Below are 18,946 nucleotides of genomic sequence, written 5' to 3' on the forward strand. Positions count from 1 at the left end.
AAGAAGAAGAAGAAGAAGAAGAAGAAGAAGAAGAAGAAGAAGAAGAAAATGGGATGGAGGAGAAAACACAGTTGGTAATCATAACCTGAATGTGAATGAGATGAGTTCACCCATAAAATGGAAGTGGGTAGTAGAATGGACTAGAAACCAGAATACAAAAATATGTTATTCACAAGAGACACACTTGAAACAGAAAGACACTCACAGATTTAAAATAAAGGACTGGAGTGGAATCTAATATCCTTCAGCTAAACTATAAAAAGGTAGCAGTCATGATCTCAGACAAAGCAAAGGCAAAACCAGACCTAATTAAAACAATTAAAAGGGAAAATAAGGGAAACTACACTTTGCAAAAAGGAACTACAATGAAATATATATATATACACATATGTATATATATATAATATTTTAAGATAATAAATAAAGTCTGATAAAGTCTGACCTCATTTCTCAAATATATACTGAGCATAGAACTGAATTAATTTATAAAAATAAGAATCATTCCCCAATTGATGAATGGTCAAAAAAATAAACAGGTAGTTTTCAGAAGAAATCAAAGCTATTTATAGTCATGAAAAAATGCTCTAAATCACTACTGTTTGGAGAAAGGTAAATTAAAACAACTCTGAGGTACCACCTCACACCTATCAGAAGTGACAAATGCTGGAGGGGACGAGGTAAAAAATAGGTACACTAATGAATTGTTGATGGAGTGGCAAACTGGTCTGGCCATTCTGAAGAACAATTTGAAACTATGAACAAAGGGCTGTAACTTATCCTTTGACTCAGTAATACCACGACTAGGTCTTTAACAAAGGAAAAAGAAAAGGACCCACATGTACCAAAATATTTATAGCAGCTCTTTTTGTGTTGGCAAAGAATTGGAAATTGAGAGGATGCCCATCAATTGGGGAATGGCTGAACAAGTTGTGGCATGTGATTGTGATGGGGTACTACTGTGCTGTGGGAAATAATGAGGGAGGTGGTTTCAGAGAAACCTGGCAAGGCCTATATGGAGTGATACAAAGTAAAGTGAGAAGAACTGGGAAATCATTGTGCACAGTTAACAGCAATGTTGGCATGATGACCAACTGTGAAAGACTTGGCTACTCTGATCAAAACAGTCATCTACAACAATGCCAAAGGACTCATGAGGAAAAAATGCCATCTACCTCCAGAGAGAGAACTGACAAATTAAATTATAACTGACAAATTAAAGTATAATTCTTTCACTTTCTTTACTTTTCTTGCTTTTTTGGCAATAAGGTTAATATAAAAATGTGTTTTGCATGATTTCACATGTATAATTTATATAATATTGCTTGCCTTCTTAGTATTTGTGGGAAGGTGTGAAAAGGAAGGAGAGAATTTGGAACTCAAAATGTAAGAAGAAAACATTAATAAATACATAATAAATTAAAATATAAAAAAAATTCAAAGAAGGCTACAATCATAGTCTAGGTGAAAAGAGATGGGGGCATGACCCAGGGTGGTTGCTGTGGAAACAAAGAGTAGGTGATTAACATTAGATTATGAACTCCTTGAGGGAGTTCTCTTTTTGTGTCTCTTTTTGTATGCCTAACACTGAGCACAGTGCCTGGTATTTGACAGGTGCTTAGTAAATACTTATTGGCTCATTGGATATTTTTTTAAATGTAATTGGGAAATGTTTAACAAAACAAATAAAAATACAGTATCACACAGATAATGTTAATTTGTGGTTTCCTAAGTCAATGTGCCCCTGCAGGGATCCTCTTCTCTTTGAGTTTGATACCCACTGGGCTAGGCAACTCTGAATCCGTGATCTTCTGGTCATCTCCAGTCCCTTAGAATAACTGCTTCGTGCCATATAAAGAGAAACCTTTTAATCTCTTTTAGGTTGTGACACTTTGCTCTAAGAGAAATGATTCGTGGACCTACAGATTATCCAAGGTAAACTTCTTTTTTTGAGGGGTATGTTCCCCAAACTAATCTCTTTTGCTTCTTCAGAACTAGTGTCCACAAAGACTTTCTTTCCAATAAAATACATTGTGGAGGAAACTCCAGAAACCACTAAGTAGTCTTAGCTCAAAGAAAAAAAAATGATGTATCATTTGACCTTCAGCTTTCAGCCTGCTTCCTTTATTTACGAATCAGTCCAATCCCACCAAATGACAAACAGATGGATAGAGTGAGGTAATGATAAACTCAGCTGGCAATTTGTCCCAGGCAAGCCAACCAGGGAGTGCACTTTTCATTTTATACTTTACCAATGACTCCCAGTGCTGTTACCCTCGCAAGAATTCAATTTATGTCAACCTCCATCAATCTGGGTTGGTATTATATCAGTAAAGCTCACTGTAGGAGTGACTGAAGCTTTAAGTGATCAATTTGTGAAGCTAGTATGTCTTCATTCCGTGAAAACCATCAGACTCACCCTTCTAACTCTTTCATTACAGCAGAGTGGATGGACTTGACTCTTATGAGATGTCCTGGCACCCAGTACCAGTTTATGAATCTTCTCTGAGATGCCTAATCTCAAAACCAGAAGCAAAAAACAAAAACAAAAACAAAAACAAAAACAAAAACAGATGATTCTTAAAGAAATACTTATTGATATGAAATTTCCGTTGATACCTGGGAAAGTTAATTTTCAGCTAATCCCCATTTTCTACCTCTGTCCCTTATAGCTACAAAACATGATGTTCTAAAGTTTGATATTTTTCAAGATTCTGATATTTTATCTGAGCCAGTGTGCAAATCAGTCTGCCATTGACCTGCATTTATTAAAAGCTTTACTTTGTGCCAGCCATTGGGCTAACAGATGGGTGTGCAAAAAAAAAAAAGCGCAAAATGCATTACCATACCTCTTTACTCTAAGATACTGTATATATTCACTCATTGTTTCACCTACTAGCTGTGACCTTGGGCAAGTTAACCTCTCTCAGTTTCCTCATCTGTAAAATGGGCCTGATAATAACACCCAGGGTTGTTGTGAGGATCCAGTGAGATAGTGTGTACAGCACTTTGGAAACCTTAAAGTGCTATACAAATGGTAGTTATTATTATCATCTTTTTATTGCTGTTCACACAATGATTTCAGACACAGGAAACTCCCAATGTGGAAACTCTCTCTATTGATACATGAATACCCCAGCTATTTTTCTGTAATATGTAGTCTCAGAGAATTGCCTGGAGCATGGAGAGATGAAGTGTTAGAACACATGGGTCCTAGTCGTTATGAAATCATCTGTCAACTAAGTTACTTTAATACTTGGAAGTGGTACAGTCAGAATTAAAACCCAGGTCTTTTAACCCCAGAGCCAGCATTCTTTTTACTACACCAAATTTTCTCATTTCTATGTCCTTTTTGTGTTTCCCGATGTTCTGATAAGTTCCTCTTGAGAAACTTCAGCTTTATCTCAGCTAGAATAAGACTGTATTTGTCTGACTTAGGCCAGGCTAGAAATGCAGATCATTGTGCCCCTAGAAGCCAAGTCCTTGAACCAAGTTAGTGGAGCTGGAATCATTAGAGAGAAGGCAACCTCAGGGACCCAAGGCCAGCTGTGATTGATTATACTGCCTCTCACCCAGGGCTTTTGTAATTTGCTGCAGCTCCATGATTTCATTGATAGAAGCTAGGATATTCAGGGTAGCGCTCATTACTTAGCATAGCAGGTTCAAGGCTGCTTCTTAGACAGAAGATGGGACACATCTCTTTCTTGCGAGTGGCCACTTCAGGTGGCCTTTCTAGGCCTTATTATTCTTTTGTGGTACAAGCACCCAAGTGATCTTTCTTTCTCTCCAGCATAAGCTTTAAATCCAGATTCTGAACAGCAAACTTCCTTAACCTAAAAAGCCAGTAACCTTAACTTCAGGTCTTAGGAGAACACAAGGAAGATCATCTCATTGGCCTTACCTTCCCTTCTGAATTTCAAGGCTGACACTCCTTGGACTTGGATTCCCTGGAAGGTAGCTTTCAGTGAGAAAATTTTAACTGAATTCATTTGTTACTCTAGGATTAGTAAGTAGCTTGTAATCTATGAGGTGGTGGGGTGTAAAAAAGGATGACTTTTTAACAAAAATGTCAATTTGTTAGTTAAAAAAAACCTCAAGTGTGGATGACTTTGAGACTCCCGAATTAAATCAATTCTTAGGTATAGCAATTAGCTTAGGAGCAGACCTGTGTGAAGATGATTTTTCTAGGTCTTATTATGGATTGCTTCTCTTACAAGGGGGAAAAAGCAGGTATTGAATAATTTAGCAGAGAAGAGGCAGATGGGAAAAGAGAGGAAAAACTATTTTCCTTCTGATAAAATATCTAGCTTTTGCAGAGATTTTTTTTTGACCAATGACTCTAAAGCATACATCATCTTGACTTTTTATATGGACTACAAGAAGAAAATGGTGGAATTGAAAATGGCCATATTCCAACTCAAGAAGGCTTCATTTTTACCTTCTTAATCAACAATACTATGTTGTGATTAAATTTTAACCAGTCAGTCTAGACCTACGGGAATGTTCAATCTGAAAGGCTATAGAAGGGAGTTAAGTGAAAACTATTTTTTATCTCTGATCAGCCTGCCAGATAGTATATATGGATATGGGCATTGAAAAACCAAGAACATCAGAGGTGAAAGATACTTTTTTTTAGGCAATTGGGGTTAAGTGACTTGCCCAGGGTCACACAGCTAGTAAGCTGTCAAGCATTTGGTCTGAGGCCGGATTTGAACTCAGGTCCTCCTGACTTCAGGGCCGGTGCTCTATCCCACTGCTCCACCTAGCTGCCTGTGAAAGATATTTCCTTTATAAGCCTCTAGCTTTACTTTCTCGAGAATACATTTTTTTTTCCTTTTGAGAAAGGGAGATACCCTAGGGAAATTCAGTCAGAAAGTAGAGTAGCTTTTCAGATATTCATAACCAAAATGTTTCAAATGTAGGTAGCTATACATATGCTAGGCTTTTATTTCAATAAGCACTAAGCTTTGCTGTCCATCAAGATAGGCCCAAAATCATTTGGGAAAACAGATATTCATCTTCACCTGAAAATAGGATCTGTTGTACTAAAATATCAGGTAAAGGTAAAAAATGATAACATTATTGTCTACAGGCTTATTTTGAGTCTGCAGACTTTAAATATTCTCTCCATTGTGTAAGAAACAACAACCCACCATCTGTTGGGCACATTTGAAAAAGATAAAATGCTTAATGCCTAAATTAATCTCAAGCCTGTAGGCTAACTTTGGTAAATTATGAGGATCACACCTGTCTGAAAACCTTCATCTTCGGCCTAAGATTCTGACAGACTTCTATTCTGATAGTGTCACAAAGAACAAATTCCTTTGTTTGGTCTCACTCCATTGGTGAGCTGTGGCTACTCCCTGAAAGGGTAAATTGAAACAAAACACTTTCTTGATACTAGGACCTTGCCTAGTGATTGCTTCATGTGGCCATCATGGCCTGAAGTATACCATCAATCCTATCAATGACAGAAGAAATGCCACCCATGTTCTATTCTAGTTAAGGCCCCTTGCCAACCTAATTCAAATCTATCTTTTCAGTCTTAATATCTATTGTTATCTAAAGTCTCCTTCACTTACACTTCTCCAAGGGAGACTTTGATTGTGGCCCTGAGGGGAGCAGGAGGTTGGGGACAAGAGGCTGGCCAATCTGCTCTCCTCAGAAAGAGGGGATAAAGGGCTAGAATATAGACAATCTCCCTGGAAGAAAGGTGAGCAGAAGAAACGCTACAGATATCTGATTCCCTAAGTATTGTTAGTCTAAGGAATGCAATTTTTAGGTTCAAGCTGTATTCCTGATCATTATTCCTAAATGGGGAAGGAGTGCCCCAAGCTATATATCCAAGGCTTGATTCCCTTCCTTCCAAATGCCAGGTATGCAAAAATGACACAAAATGATTATCAAATAAATGCCTTTATCCAGATTGATAATACACAAGTCAGAGAAATTTTAAATATGAAAATATACTAGATAATACCCAGAGTAAATGAGCCCTTACTCTGAAAATGACTTTTTTTAGTTCAAGAGAGACAGAGAGACAAAGAGATAGAGAAAGACAAAGAGAAAGACAGAGACAGAGAGAGACAGAGACACAGAGACAGAGATAGAGACAAAGAGAAATACAGACAGAGACAGGGAGACAGACAGAGAGACAAAGAGAGAGAAACAGAGTGAGACAGAGGGAAATACAGAGACAGAGGGAGAGACAGAGACAGACAAAGAAAGAGAATGAATTAGATTTCACACAAGGGGAAATTCCCCAAATTCTCTAGTGTAGTAAACTCAGGATGGTGACATGATCAAAGTGTCAGCTCCTCTACATGTCAGCTTCTTCGAAGTCTTTCTTTCCCTTCAGAGAGCTACCCTGGAAGAGAAACTGGAACTGTAAGAGTTCTTTCTCAAAAACTACAAGTCCATAGACCAGGCTCTCTCCTCTCCCAACTTCTCACCAACTCTGCCCTTCATTTAAGTGTGGAGCACCAAGTAATCAGTCTTCACCAAGGAGTGTTATGCAAATGGTTTTTGAGTGTCTGGTTAGAATTATACATTACTCTCCATATCACACTCTTTGATCCACCCAGGATGCCTTTCCTCACAAATATCACTCCATTGCCTCCTTCCACATTTTTGTACTGCCTGTCCCTCTTGCCTGAAATTCACTTCCTTCTCTCTGCTTCTTGGAATCCCTTGGAATTCAAAGCTCAGCCCATATCCCACTTTCTATATAAGGCCTCTCCTGATCCACCCCTTTGCTACTGTCTCCCCCTTTGAAAAAAATACCTTGTATTTATTTTGCATAGACTTATTTATGTATACATTATTTCCTCTGAAAGAATGTAAGCTCTTTGAGGGCAGAGACTGTCTCAATTTGTTTTTGTATCTTTAACAGCTAGCACAACCTTTCAATCAGAGTAGGAACATTTAGGAAATCCTTGCTGATTCACTGATTGATAGTGGGATTTATGCTGTTACTTTTTTAAAATACCTCTAAAATATCATGATAAGTTCATTTTTTTATTATGTCTCTGGCATCATCATTCCACCTGTATAGGAAGCATAACTAAGACTTGGGTTCCACAGAAAATTAATGCTCAAGACTCTGGGAGCCCATCTTGGTCATCACAAATGTAATATAGCACATTTATGTAATGCTTTCCTTATGAAAACCACGTGAGCTAGACAGGGAGAGTATTATCCCAACTGATGAGTGATGAAATGCAAACTTCAAAGAGGTGAACTGACTTGTTCATGATTTCACAGCTAGTTAAGGGCTAAAGCCATGGAAACCAGATCTCCTGATTTAGTACAGAGGACCTTGGTACAGAACAACTCAGGTGTGGATGACATCAAGGCTCTCAAATGAAATCAATTTTTAGGCATCACTATCAGCTTTGGAGCAGCCTTGGGTGTAGATGAGTTTGGGCAGCAGGTGGAAAAATCAGCAGACCATGACTTAGAGCAGCATTCCATGTTAGATCTTAGCAAGACCAATGGGGCTTACATTAGTCTATTTCTGAAAAATCACATTCCTCGTGGTCACATTCTATAAGTAGCCCCTTACGTGACCCTAAATGACTTCTTGAATCTCTTAAGCTGGAAATCATTAGACCTGGGCAGTTTGTCCTACTTTGAGTTTGAAGGCTGTTAGCCTTCTTCCCTGGCATTAGTAGGTGCTCCTGTTTTCCATATTAGCACTTAGAACACAACCTTTTGGGAATGCTGTGAACCCATTAATTTACTTTTAAACTGGAGCTCAGAAACATACCATACTCCTCCTTCTGCAGAAGTAAAGTATCAGGACAAGAAGAGTTTAATATTACACATTCAACAGGCATACCTAGGAAAAGGGAATAATTGAGGTGCCTGAGAAATCATCCGTGCTAATTGCCTTTTCTGGTTTCGAGCCCACACAAGCTCTTGCTAAGTACACATCCTTGGGCACTCAGCCATAATAGACCTTAATCTGAGATATTTACAAACGAATGCTGGGATTTATTTTAAATCATGGGAACAAACACAGCAATAAAGTGCTTTGGGATTCTTTCTGAATCATAGCTAACATTGAAATCACAGAAACACGTTCCAATTTCCTCAGCAGCAGGTTCCCTGCACATTGTGGCTGTAGTTCCATCTTCCATCCCTACGACAATATACAAACATCTCTGTTCATCATGTAAAGCACTTTATGATCTGGCTCTAGCCTACCTTTCCAGTCTTAGTGCTCATTACTCCCACTCAAGCACTCTATGTTCTAACCAAACAAGTCTTCTTAGGCTTTCCAGGACACAACTTCATTTCCTACCACCAAGTCTTTGCACAGACATGACCCCATGGCTGAAATACATTAATTTCTTTCTCATCTCTGCTTCTTAGAATCCTCAGCTTCCTTTAAGGATCAATTCAGGTACCCTTTCCCACAGGAGACCTTTTCTAGCCCCTTAATTATTACTGCTCCCTCCCTGCTCAAATTATACTGTATTTTTATTTAAATATTATGTTTCCCCAAGAGAAAGTAAGCTCCTGGGATTGGGGAGAGATTAGTTTTCATCTTTTCTTGGCATCCCTTTCACTTAGCTCAGGGTCTTGCACATAGTAGGTGCTGAACAAATGCTTACTAACTTGAATGTCGGTACAGAGGATATTGGCATAAGATTACCACAGACTAGAGGCTAGAGCAAAGAGAACTAGAAAGGAATCTGAGCTCCACTTTGCTGTGAATTAGCTGTCTGACCTTCAGCAAATATGGTACACTGGAAAGAGTCTTTAACTTGGACTGTTGAACTTAGTGTTACCACCTACACATCACAATCTTGACTCTACCACTTACTGCCTGTGTAACCTTGGGCAACTCATTAAGATTCTGAGGCCTCAGTTTCTTTATACATACAATGAAGGGGTTGAACTTGATGGCCTTCAAGTTATCATCCAGCCCTGGAGTTAGAGTGTTAGGATAAGGTGACAATCACCTCTCCATGGCTCACTGTCCTCACCTGGAACATGAGAATCATTAGCAACTCACAGAAGAAAAGGAAGAAAGAGATAGGGATGTGCTTTAGGGAGTGCCACAAATATAAGGAACTGCTGTAATTATAGAATGTCCTCCCTTCTGTACAGAGAAAGGGCTATCTAGAAAGAAATGTGCACTCATATTTTATTTGAATTGCCTGTTCCCCATTGTTTCCAGGGGACAACATTTAGAATTCAGTAATAATGTGAAGGGATCTGGGGCCAGAACTTCTGGAAGCAAACATGTATGTGTTTTCTATGCAGTCATAGTACCTTCCCCTCTCCCACCCCCTTTGGGAAGCCAGAACTTTGAATGCTTTTTGGAAGTTGAAATTGCTATATTCTTCTAGTTCTTTCACCCACCCCCACCATCCCATCTTGTTTTGTCCTGCTTGACTCCTACCCTTTTGATTATTAATACTATAATGCCTTTTTTGGGGGGGGTGAGAAGGAAGGACAGGAAACAAAGGGAATTTTGCATATATTGTATATACAATTCCATCTACACCTTTTGTCTTCTCCCAAAAGAACATAAACTTCTTAAGAACAGGAACTTTCATTTTTGTCTTTGAATCCTCAGGACCGAACATAGTGTCTTACACAGGAGAGATGCTTAATTAAATATTTGTTGATTGATTGAGTGTGAGGCTGAAATGTGAAAAGTAACAACCCTGCAACTAAAATGCAAGCAATCTCTTTTCAACTGTGAGCTTGTCATAATTCTCAGTGTCTTCTTCTCTCTCCCGGTGTGTCAGTCACACAGCAGGTATTTAACAAACAGATGTCCTTGAAATGAATGAATGAACACCAGCTTATTAGTGGAACTTTCTATAAATGATCCCCTGTGCCTGCACTGAAAATTTCCTTTTGCCAATGGTACGCTTTGCTGGACCAGAGTAGAACCAACTCTAGTTTTATTTTGCAGAGCAGAAGCTAAAGGAACAATTGTTATGTACTAGGGACATTTTTTCCCCTTCTGCTTATAAGACATATAGCTGGAAGGGACCTTGGAGGTCATCTAGTTTTATCCCTTCATTTTATAAATGGGGGAAACTGGGGTGAGGAGAGATTAAGTGATTTGTCCCCCAAAACCCACTTGCTTTTTGGCCAGAGTCAGATGCACCAGGTTCCACCTGGACTTTAGTTTTCTTATAGGTAAAACAAGGAGGTTGTATGAAATGGCCTCTCCAGCCCTTGTCAATTCTAAATCAATGATCCTAGTATCCTATGACTAAATACAGGGTTCTTACCCTTTTATTGTATGTGTCAGGAATCCCTTTGTAGAATGTTTTTAAATGCATAAATTAAAATCCATAGATTTGCGTAGGAAACCAATTGTGCAAGGTGTCCCAAAAGTCTCAATGTAGTTTTAACAAAGACTTTTAAGATACTGTACATTAAAATAAGTTACTGATTTTTTTAAGTTCAAGGATGACAGATTTAGAACCTCTTGATTAAATGATTTCTAAGGTTTCTTCCAGCACCAACATGCTAGGATTCTCTAAGCAGAGATTTGTATGGGCTTTCCAAGCTACAGGCAGTAAACCAGTACTAACTAGAAACAAGAGGAGAATCCTCAGATCCCTAGGCAGTACTGATATATCAAAGTATCCCGAGTGAGGAAGGTAATGAGTTTATCAATTCTACATCTGCAAACGAGTGTCAAGTGTGGTAGTGACAGACTCTGCTAAGAGTTACACAGGCCAATGAAATGAACATGATCCTTCTCCAGGAGCTGGATTCCCATCCTCCCCAACTAAGGTAAACGGTGGGAAGGAGAGGTCCAAGAACACAGCTATATAAATCTGGGCAGAATCTTCTCCCAAAACTTTGGAGAGCCTCCGACTCAGATGAGTGGCTAACTTAGTCCCTTTCTGAACTGAGGAAAGAGAGCCTTCAGACCACCCCTCCCTCTCATCTTTAATGTACAGACCCCAAAAGCCATAACTGTTTCTTGTGTTTGTTTCACACCCACTAATGAATTGGGCACTTTGAGTCAAACTCCAGTTGTCACCAACAGAATGAAGAAAAAAAAAAGAAGAAAGAGCCTTTGGCCTAAGAAGGGTTTTTATTCTGCCCTCCCCGAGGCCTCAGATTCCTCATCTGTACAATGAGGGGGCTGGGACTAGGCCATGACGAAGGTCCCTTCCATTTCTAAATCTGAGATCCCATGATCCTCCTGAGCAGAGAAGTACTTCTACCCTCCTTCTCTGATAAATGGAAGTGGAAGAACTGAGATTGGGGATAATGAGAGGATAAAAATTGCCCCACAGATACACAGCTGTCTCAGTGCCCCTTCAGCTTCTTATTTTTTAAGTTTATAAGGAGAATCACTATCAAATATTTACTTTGTAGGCAAATTTTTGAAAAATAAGCCAACTCCAACGAGTCTACAAAATGCCAGCTACAATCTGGGTGTTTCTAGTTTATAGGGCACTCTTTCAACTTGGGGATGGAGTTGGCAGTGGGTGGTAACAGGCCACTCCCATTGGCCTTGTGGTGGACTTCAGAGGCATTATTTGGGCAAGTTCAGGGTTGGAATATAAGCATATGTCAACACATTTCTTCCTTAAAACCTCCCACTGGAATGACTAGGGCTCACAGTCAGGTCTCTTACAGAGCTTGAAACACCTGAAATGAAAATGTTGAGCATTTAGATCGGACCCATGAAGGTACCTGATATACTCCAGAGAGTAGTACTGAATAGGTGAACTTCCTTCACTTTCTCCAGGCTTCCAGGAGAGTGCCACCTCGGAGTCAGAAACCACGATGACTTGAGGCTGATAAGGAGGTGATGGCGGCATACATTTATCTGATCAGGACCAAAAGAATATTTGTCAGGTTATTAGAGCAAGTGGGTAGGTTTTATATGCCCACAAAACATATGGGCCTCTCCTAAGAGACCCCTTCTCTTCCAGGAACAATTGAATCTCATTGAAAGAGCACTTCCTATAAGCTTGAGGTATCAGCATCCCAATCATTTAATTCTCTAACTTACAACATGGTCCCAGATAAACCACACCTGAAGTATGGCATTCAGTTCTGGGTGCCTCATTTTAGGAAGGATGGTGATCAGCTAAAGAGCGTCCAAAGGAGGTGATCAAGATAGTGAAGGGATTAGATTCCATGCCATACAAAAGAAGGGCAAGAGAGAGTTGAAGGAACTGGGAAAAAAAGACTAGCAATTGGGAAGGGTACATATTAGGGTTGTCTTAAGGAAGAAGGGTCAAACTTGTTCTGCTCAGTATCTGAGGGTAAAATTAGAGTAATAGGAAGTTGCAGAGGCAGGCATAGGTTTGATGTGAAGAAACATTTCCAGACAATTAGAGTTATCCAAAAGTTGAAAGGACAGCTAGACTGGACTTGGAGTCAGGAAGACTCAGTTTCCTAAGTTCAAATCTGACCTCAGACACCTCCTAGCTGTGTGACCCTGGCAAGTCACTTAACCCTGTTTGCCTCAGTTTTCTCATCTATAAAATAAGCTAGAGAAGGAAATGGCAAACCATTCTGGTAACTTTGCCAAGAAAATCCCAGTGGGGTCAGGAAGAGTGTCAATAGAGTCAAGAAAATGACTGAACAACAACAACAAAAAGTTGAAAGGGCTGACACGAGGGATCAATGTTCATCAGAGTTCATCATCTTTGAAGATTTTTCAGAGAATGCTACGTGATTATTTTGTCAGGACTACTGTAGAGGGGATTTGTGGCCAACTAGACCAGATGACCTCTGAGGTCCATTCCAATGATGAGATTCTAGGACTGTATGAAAGTTTAAAGGGTGATCTATGCAGTGGCTAGATTCATTAAAAATAGAGTGAAGGGATAGGAATGAGATATGGGATTTCATCGGCATAGGAAATTCTTAGGTGGGGAATCTCCCCCTGCAGATGCAAGTTGGCACCTTTTCTGCAGCTTACAGACTTTAGAAAGTCATCTAGAGCAGAGATGTCAATTACACAACCCACCAGGGCAGGGTGCAGAGGCAGGGATCTTTAGGAGCAGATTAGTGGCCTCTATTTCTGTTCGAGTTTGACCCAGTTGCTCTAGATTCAGAGCTTTGAACATTACAGAGCACTGAAAGATTAAGAACCTTGCTCAGGATCGCATGTCAGTATGTATTAGGTCTCTAGTTTCCTTGCTTCCCTGTACCACAAATCTCCTGACTTTGTCGGAGATTATTTTTGTGACGGATTAATCACTTTATATTTTCATAAGAAGACCAATTTAGAGACATCAAATTCAAGCATCAGAAGAAACCTTAGAGATCATCTAGAACAACCCTGACTTTGAAGCCCTAATGTTGCCTCTCTCTGAGTACAGACCAAAATCATGAAAAATTGTCTTTCCTTTTCTTCATCTGGTAATTCCAACTAAAAATATAGCTTTAAGAAGTTCATACCATTTGACTCTTGGGAGCTCACTTGTGTTTATCCTTTTAAATTTATAGAAATGTTCCACAATTTACAGTAACATTCTGTTCTCTTAGTTTATGTTGTCAGGATTTCAGTCTATGAGCAGAACTTGAGTTCTCAGTCACTTATATTTACCTATGCAAAATGAAATGTTTCTCATTAATGGAGACCACACATTTTATACTAAAAGGGATTCAGGACAATTTTTTACCTTTTGATAGAGTGGTAACATGTTGGGGAGAGCTTGGGCGTCCTTTGATGTTCCAGCCGTAAGCTCTTACACTCACTCTGTAGGTGGTACCTGGTTTTAAATCCCCAATCAGCATTTCCTGTCAATGGTCAAAAAAGAAAGACATAAAAAATTCATGAGTCTGGGGATTTGGAAACCTCCAGTGATGCTGCATCATGTGGGCTACCTGGAGAATCCTTTTGCAACAGTTTTCAGGCTTTCCTCAAAGACAAAAGCAGTGTCAGTTCAGTTTTAAAAATCAAGAAAGAAGAAAGCAAGCTCACATGTTTTCTATCAAACTGGAAGGCATGGCCTCTAGAGGAATGTATAAATGGTCCTAGAACTGCTCCTCATCACTATCAGAAACAGCTTATGGAGTTTGAAGCAGCTTCTATAGTTTGGCTGCTGAACATATAAGTAACATTCTTCCCTCGGGCCAAATGTTGGAATGCATGAGCTATACCTTTTTCATCTTTGAATCACAGATGTTCTTGAGGGCAATGGGATTAGCCACAAGAGATGGGGCCCGTGCTTCTTATCCTGACTGTGTGTGTGTGTTGGGGGTGGGGGGCAGCAAAAACATATGCAGTTACAAATCCAGACTTCTTCCTCACCCTCAGCTCTGGTTGTCCTCAGGTCACCAACCTGAAGTGGTCACTTCCTTTGTATGACTGAGCTAAGACTCGTTCCACACATTTTCTACATCTGCTATCTGACAAGTAGCACTGAATATACAATACTAAATAATGAGTAGGATATGCTGGGGGCAGCATGGTACAGTGGAATAAGTGTTAGGTTTGAAATCAGAGGTTCTGAATTCTAATTCTAACTGGGCCTTTTACTGCCAATGGGACCTTGGCTAAGTCATACAAATTACATGAGGAATTCTCGATTTTTTCTGTGTCATGGCAATCTGGCAGTCTAGTAAAGCCTATGAACCACTTTGCATTTAAAAAATACGTGAAATATGATGCATAAGAGGGCAGCTGGATAGCACAGTGGACAGAGTGCCAGCCTGGAGTCAAAAGAACCTGAGTTCAAATCCAGCCTCAGACACTTACTAGCTGTGTGACCCTGGGCAAGTCATTTAACCTTGTTTACCTCAGGAAATGGCAAACCATCCCACTATTTTTGCGAAGAAAACCCCAGATGGGATCTCTGAGAGTCAGATGTAACTAATCTACTAAACAACAATGACACATAAGATTCCAATGGAAATCAAATACATCGAAATAAAGTTATCAAAATCTGTATTTAAAAAATCCGTAAGTTCTTGGGCCCCAAGTTGAAAACCCCTGCAGGAAATCTCTCTTCAGTTTCCTCATCTATAAAACGAGGAGGTTGGACAAGATTACCTTCCAAATCCCTTTTAGCTCTAAAAATCTATGAGACTATAATGACGCTATAACCCTGGATTCCATTAGTGAAATCTAGTAGCCCCAGCTTCACCAGCACCATTCAAGAGCCTGAGATTACCCTTGTCACCCCAACACCTCACTTCTGCGGACATTGTGATCCTCATCTCTAATCTAGTCTAGGTGTGGACAAAATTATTTTCCCCCAATTCAGCCAAGATAAGTTTGGATTCTTCCAAGAGGAATTTAATTAGGATACTGAGTGGAAGAAAAAAGAAAGAAAATGCTAAAGTACAGACGTGAGCCACTACACTCTAGTGAAAATCTGGGCCAGGAGACCTGGGTCTGAATCCTGTCCTGCCACTTACTACTGAATAAATCACTTCATCTCTCTGAGTCTCATTTCTCTGATCTGTAAAATGAAAAGGTTGGAGGAGGTGATCTTCAAGGTTGACTCTGGCTCTCAGTGCTCTGCTTCTAAAGCTCTACACCCTTACAGAGCCCGTATTTCTTGGTCTAAGGTAATGAATGTCTAGACAAAGAATGACTTGCTTTATTACAACAGCTTGTATTTCTTAACCTTTCTTTAACACTCTCTATGAAATTCTAATAGAGGAAGACACTTCCCTAACTAACCCTCCACGATTCCCGGGCTTTGTGTATTAACATGAGCAGCAACCTGGGGCTCCCTTTCTTCATTCATCAGATATGGAGGTGGGTTCGAAGGCCTCCAAGATCCCTTCCAGCTCTGAGTATCATCTTATGACTTTGTAGTTACTTCCTTGGCTCTTCTAGGATGCTAATATGGCTACACTCCCCAACTTATTTCTCTCATTCCAGTTCAATTTCCCTGAAGCGTATTGCCTTAGCTAATAATTAAGGCTAGGACTAGCTTTGTTGAAGGTGAGCTCCCAGGCCAGTACCTGCAATGGTGGTTCCCTACTTTTTTGACCATAAGGGCCCTTTAAAAATAAAATTTAATAAAATCAATGGGCTTCCTCCCATGGCAAGAGAGTGGTTTTATTATTCATGTCTATTAACTAAGAAAATAAGAGTTGACATATGTATTTTAGGACCTCGTGACTCCAGGTTGGGAATCACAAATCTTTTTGACCTCATTCTTGAAGGTGCCACAGGGCTGAGACTCCGGACACTTCCGGACACATTGTTCCTCGAGCGTCTTTCTGTTTGATTTCAGCTCTCTTGGATGGTCAGCTGCAGACTTCCTATTCTTTAATTATGTGAAGACCTCTTATTCAGAACTAGGTTGATGATCAAAGGTCTCTTTGGTCACACAGCTAGTAACCACATGAATTAAAGATGTGGTCTGCAAAATCATTATAAGTCGTAAATTAGAGTTCAGCCAGTATGTACCAAAAGTTAACATATAAGAATGTTGGGCAGAAGCTGCAGAGAAGATTTAGGGTCTACATAAGGAAAACCTCCCTAGACAATTAGAGCTAAACAAAAGGATGATGGATTGTGGCAGGAGGGAGTGGGACGCTCTCACAGGCGATCTTCAAGCCAAGATAGGAGGACTTGTTAGGTATATTAGAGAGTAGATTCTTGGTCATGTATAGCTTGGAATAGATGGGGTTTTTTTTGTTTTTTTTTTTTTTATTTGTTTGTTTGGTTTTGTTTTTTGTGAGGCAATTGGGGTTAAGTGAAGTCCTCGCCCAGAGTCACACAGCTAGTAAGTGTCAAGTATCTGGTCTGAGGCCAGACTTGAACTCAGGTCCTCCTGACTCTAGGCCTGGTGCGCTATGCCCTGTGCCACATAGCTGCCCTGGAATAGATGGTTTTGAAAGTCCTTTTCAAACCAAGATCTTATTATTCTATGAGCCCCCTTTTGTGTTTTCCACAATTCCTTCTGCCTGTCTGAGGCATGTCCTTAGTTCTCTACTCATTTGAAGAGCAAAAATTATCTACCAGGTACCAAATGAATTACCACAGGGCAGCTAGGTGGTGCAGTGGATACAGTGTTGAGCTTGGAGTCAGAAAGACATGAGTTCAAATCCAGTCTCAGACACTTACTAGCTCTGTGTGTGTGTGTGTGTGTGTGCGCACGCATACATACACACACATACACACATATATATATACACACATGAATACACTTATACAAACACATACACACATACACACACATACATAGATACAGAAAGAGAGAGAGAGAGAGAGAGAGAGGCTCCTGCAAATACAGAACTTTGCTACCAATTCAGCTGCTTCTTGGCCTGAAGGAGAGCAAGCACTGGGGTCACATAGATAATAAGTGGCAGAAAATTAGGTTTCCAACCTGGCTCCTTTGACTCCAAAATCAGAGCTCTTTGCACTGTCACTAAATTTTGCAACATTCCATGAACATGCCCCTTTCTTTCCTCCGACACCGCCACCCCTCTACTACAGGTCTTCATCACGCCTGACTTACTGCAATAGCCAGCTGGTGAGTGCCTGCCTCATGTCTCCCCACTCCAATCTATCCTCCATTAGGCTAAAAAAGTGATTTTCCTAAAGTGCAGGTCAACCTGTCACCCCCTCTACTTAGTAAACTCCAGGGGTTCCCTTTTGCCTCCACGATCAAATATGAAATGCTCTGTTAGCCTCCTCTTACCCTGCCACATACTCTTCAATCCAGCAACATTGATCTCCTGGCCGTTCTATGAACAAGGCACTCTGGCTGCCCTCCATGCCTGGAGCCCTCTCCCTCCTCAACTCCGCCTACTCACTTCCCCAGCTTCCTTTAAGTCCCAACTAAAATCCCATCTTTTACAGGAAGCCTTTCCCAACCCCTCTCAATTCTACTGCTTTCTCTCTATTAATTATTTCTTATTTCTCCTGTATATAGATTGTTTTGCATAAGTCTGTTTATAGTTTGTCTCACCTTCCTCGAGGGCATGGACCGTCCTTTGCTTCTTTTTGTATCCCCAGAGCTTACCAGTGTCTGATGCATGGGAGGCATTTAATACATGTTTATTGATTGATCCTACCTCCCTTTGCAACCTTATTCCCTATTACTTTCCTTCATAAACTTTTCCAGCTAAATTGGACTTCTCCTGTTCCCTGAACTTGATGCTGATTTTTACCAAGCTATGCTTGGAAGAGACAGAAGTTGAAACCATTCAAATAATATTATTCCATCTAATCCAATGCAAGAAATAACAGAAGTCATGGTGGCAAGATGAGGAAATAAAGTTATCTTTGATAAGTAGCCAGGGTTTTCTAGCTACCCCCACATCTCACAGGCATTTCTGGAGCAAGGGGAACCACTACTATGCAGCTCATGTCTTCTTCTGCTGCTTTTCATCCTCTTCCCTCTGAATCCCATCTCCTGGTATCACTTACAACAGTCCTATAATACACATTTCTCCATTTCGAGTTAAGGAGGGCAAAAGGCTATAACCATATGTCCTTTTCCAGCCCTTCGTTTCCAACCTCTGAAACTCCTAAAGCAAATAGAATTTCTCTTCTAGACCAACTAAAATATTTCAAAGCAGTCTATTTCATGTTCCTTCTCTCCTAAAAATCATAAAACCATGTGAATTAAAGATGTGGTCTGCAAAAATCATTATAAGCCATAAATTAGAGTTCAGCCAGTATGTACCAAATGTTAACATTAAACACTCTCTCTGAGTGTAAAGCTGTCTGATACATGGGTGGAAAAGATTAAGAAATGTGCAAATCACCAAAAATATTTACTAAGAACCTTCAAGATCAAATTGCCCTGGGTCTACTCAAGTTTACAAATCAAAAAGACAAGGTTTTCACTTTAAAAAAATTAGGAAAATCTTTACATCCAGGAGTCTCTCATGTAGGATTAAAAACAAAAACAAAAACAAATTCTCTCTCTGCATGGGAAGTTAGCTGTTTTTCACTTAACTCCATCAGTTTTGGAGGTAAAGTCCATTTATTTTCCTGTGCTGGGGGCTTGGCATTTCAATTTAATTC

The 18,946-nt window shown here is 39.9% G+C and overlaps 1 protein-coding gene across 1 annotated transcript in view; it reads right to left on the minus strand.

Moving 5' to 3' along the window:
• The window catches only part of EGFLAM (EGF like, fibronectin type III and laminin G domains), a 252,235-nt gene that overhangs the window by 128,530 nt on the left and 104,759 nt on the right, over window positions 1-18,946 (minus strand). The window contains exons 5-6 of the mRNA XM_027863469.1: window positions 13,629-13,746; window positions 11,683-11,818 (exon numbers count right to left, since the gene is read on the minus strand). Of these exons, the coding sequence (XP_027719270.1) occupies window positions 11,683-11,818; window positions 13,629-13,746 (254 nt within the window). The remainder of the gene's footprint in view (window positions 1-11,682; window positions 11,819-13,628; window positions 13,747-18,946) is intronic.

Source organism: Vombatus ursinus, unplaced genomic scaffold, assembly GCF_900497805.2.
Source record: "Vombatus ursinus unplaced genomic scaffold, bare-nosed wombat genome assembly UNPS02014772.1, whole genome shotgun sequence".
NCBI classification, from domain to species: domain Eukaryota; kingdom Metazoa; phylum Chordata; class Mammalia; order Diprotodontia; family Vombatidae; genus Vombatus; species Vombatus ursinus.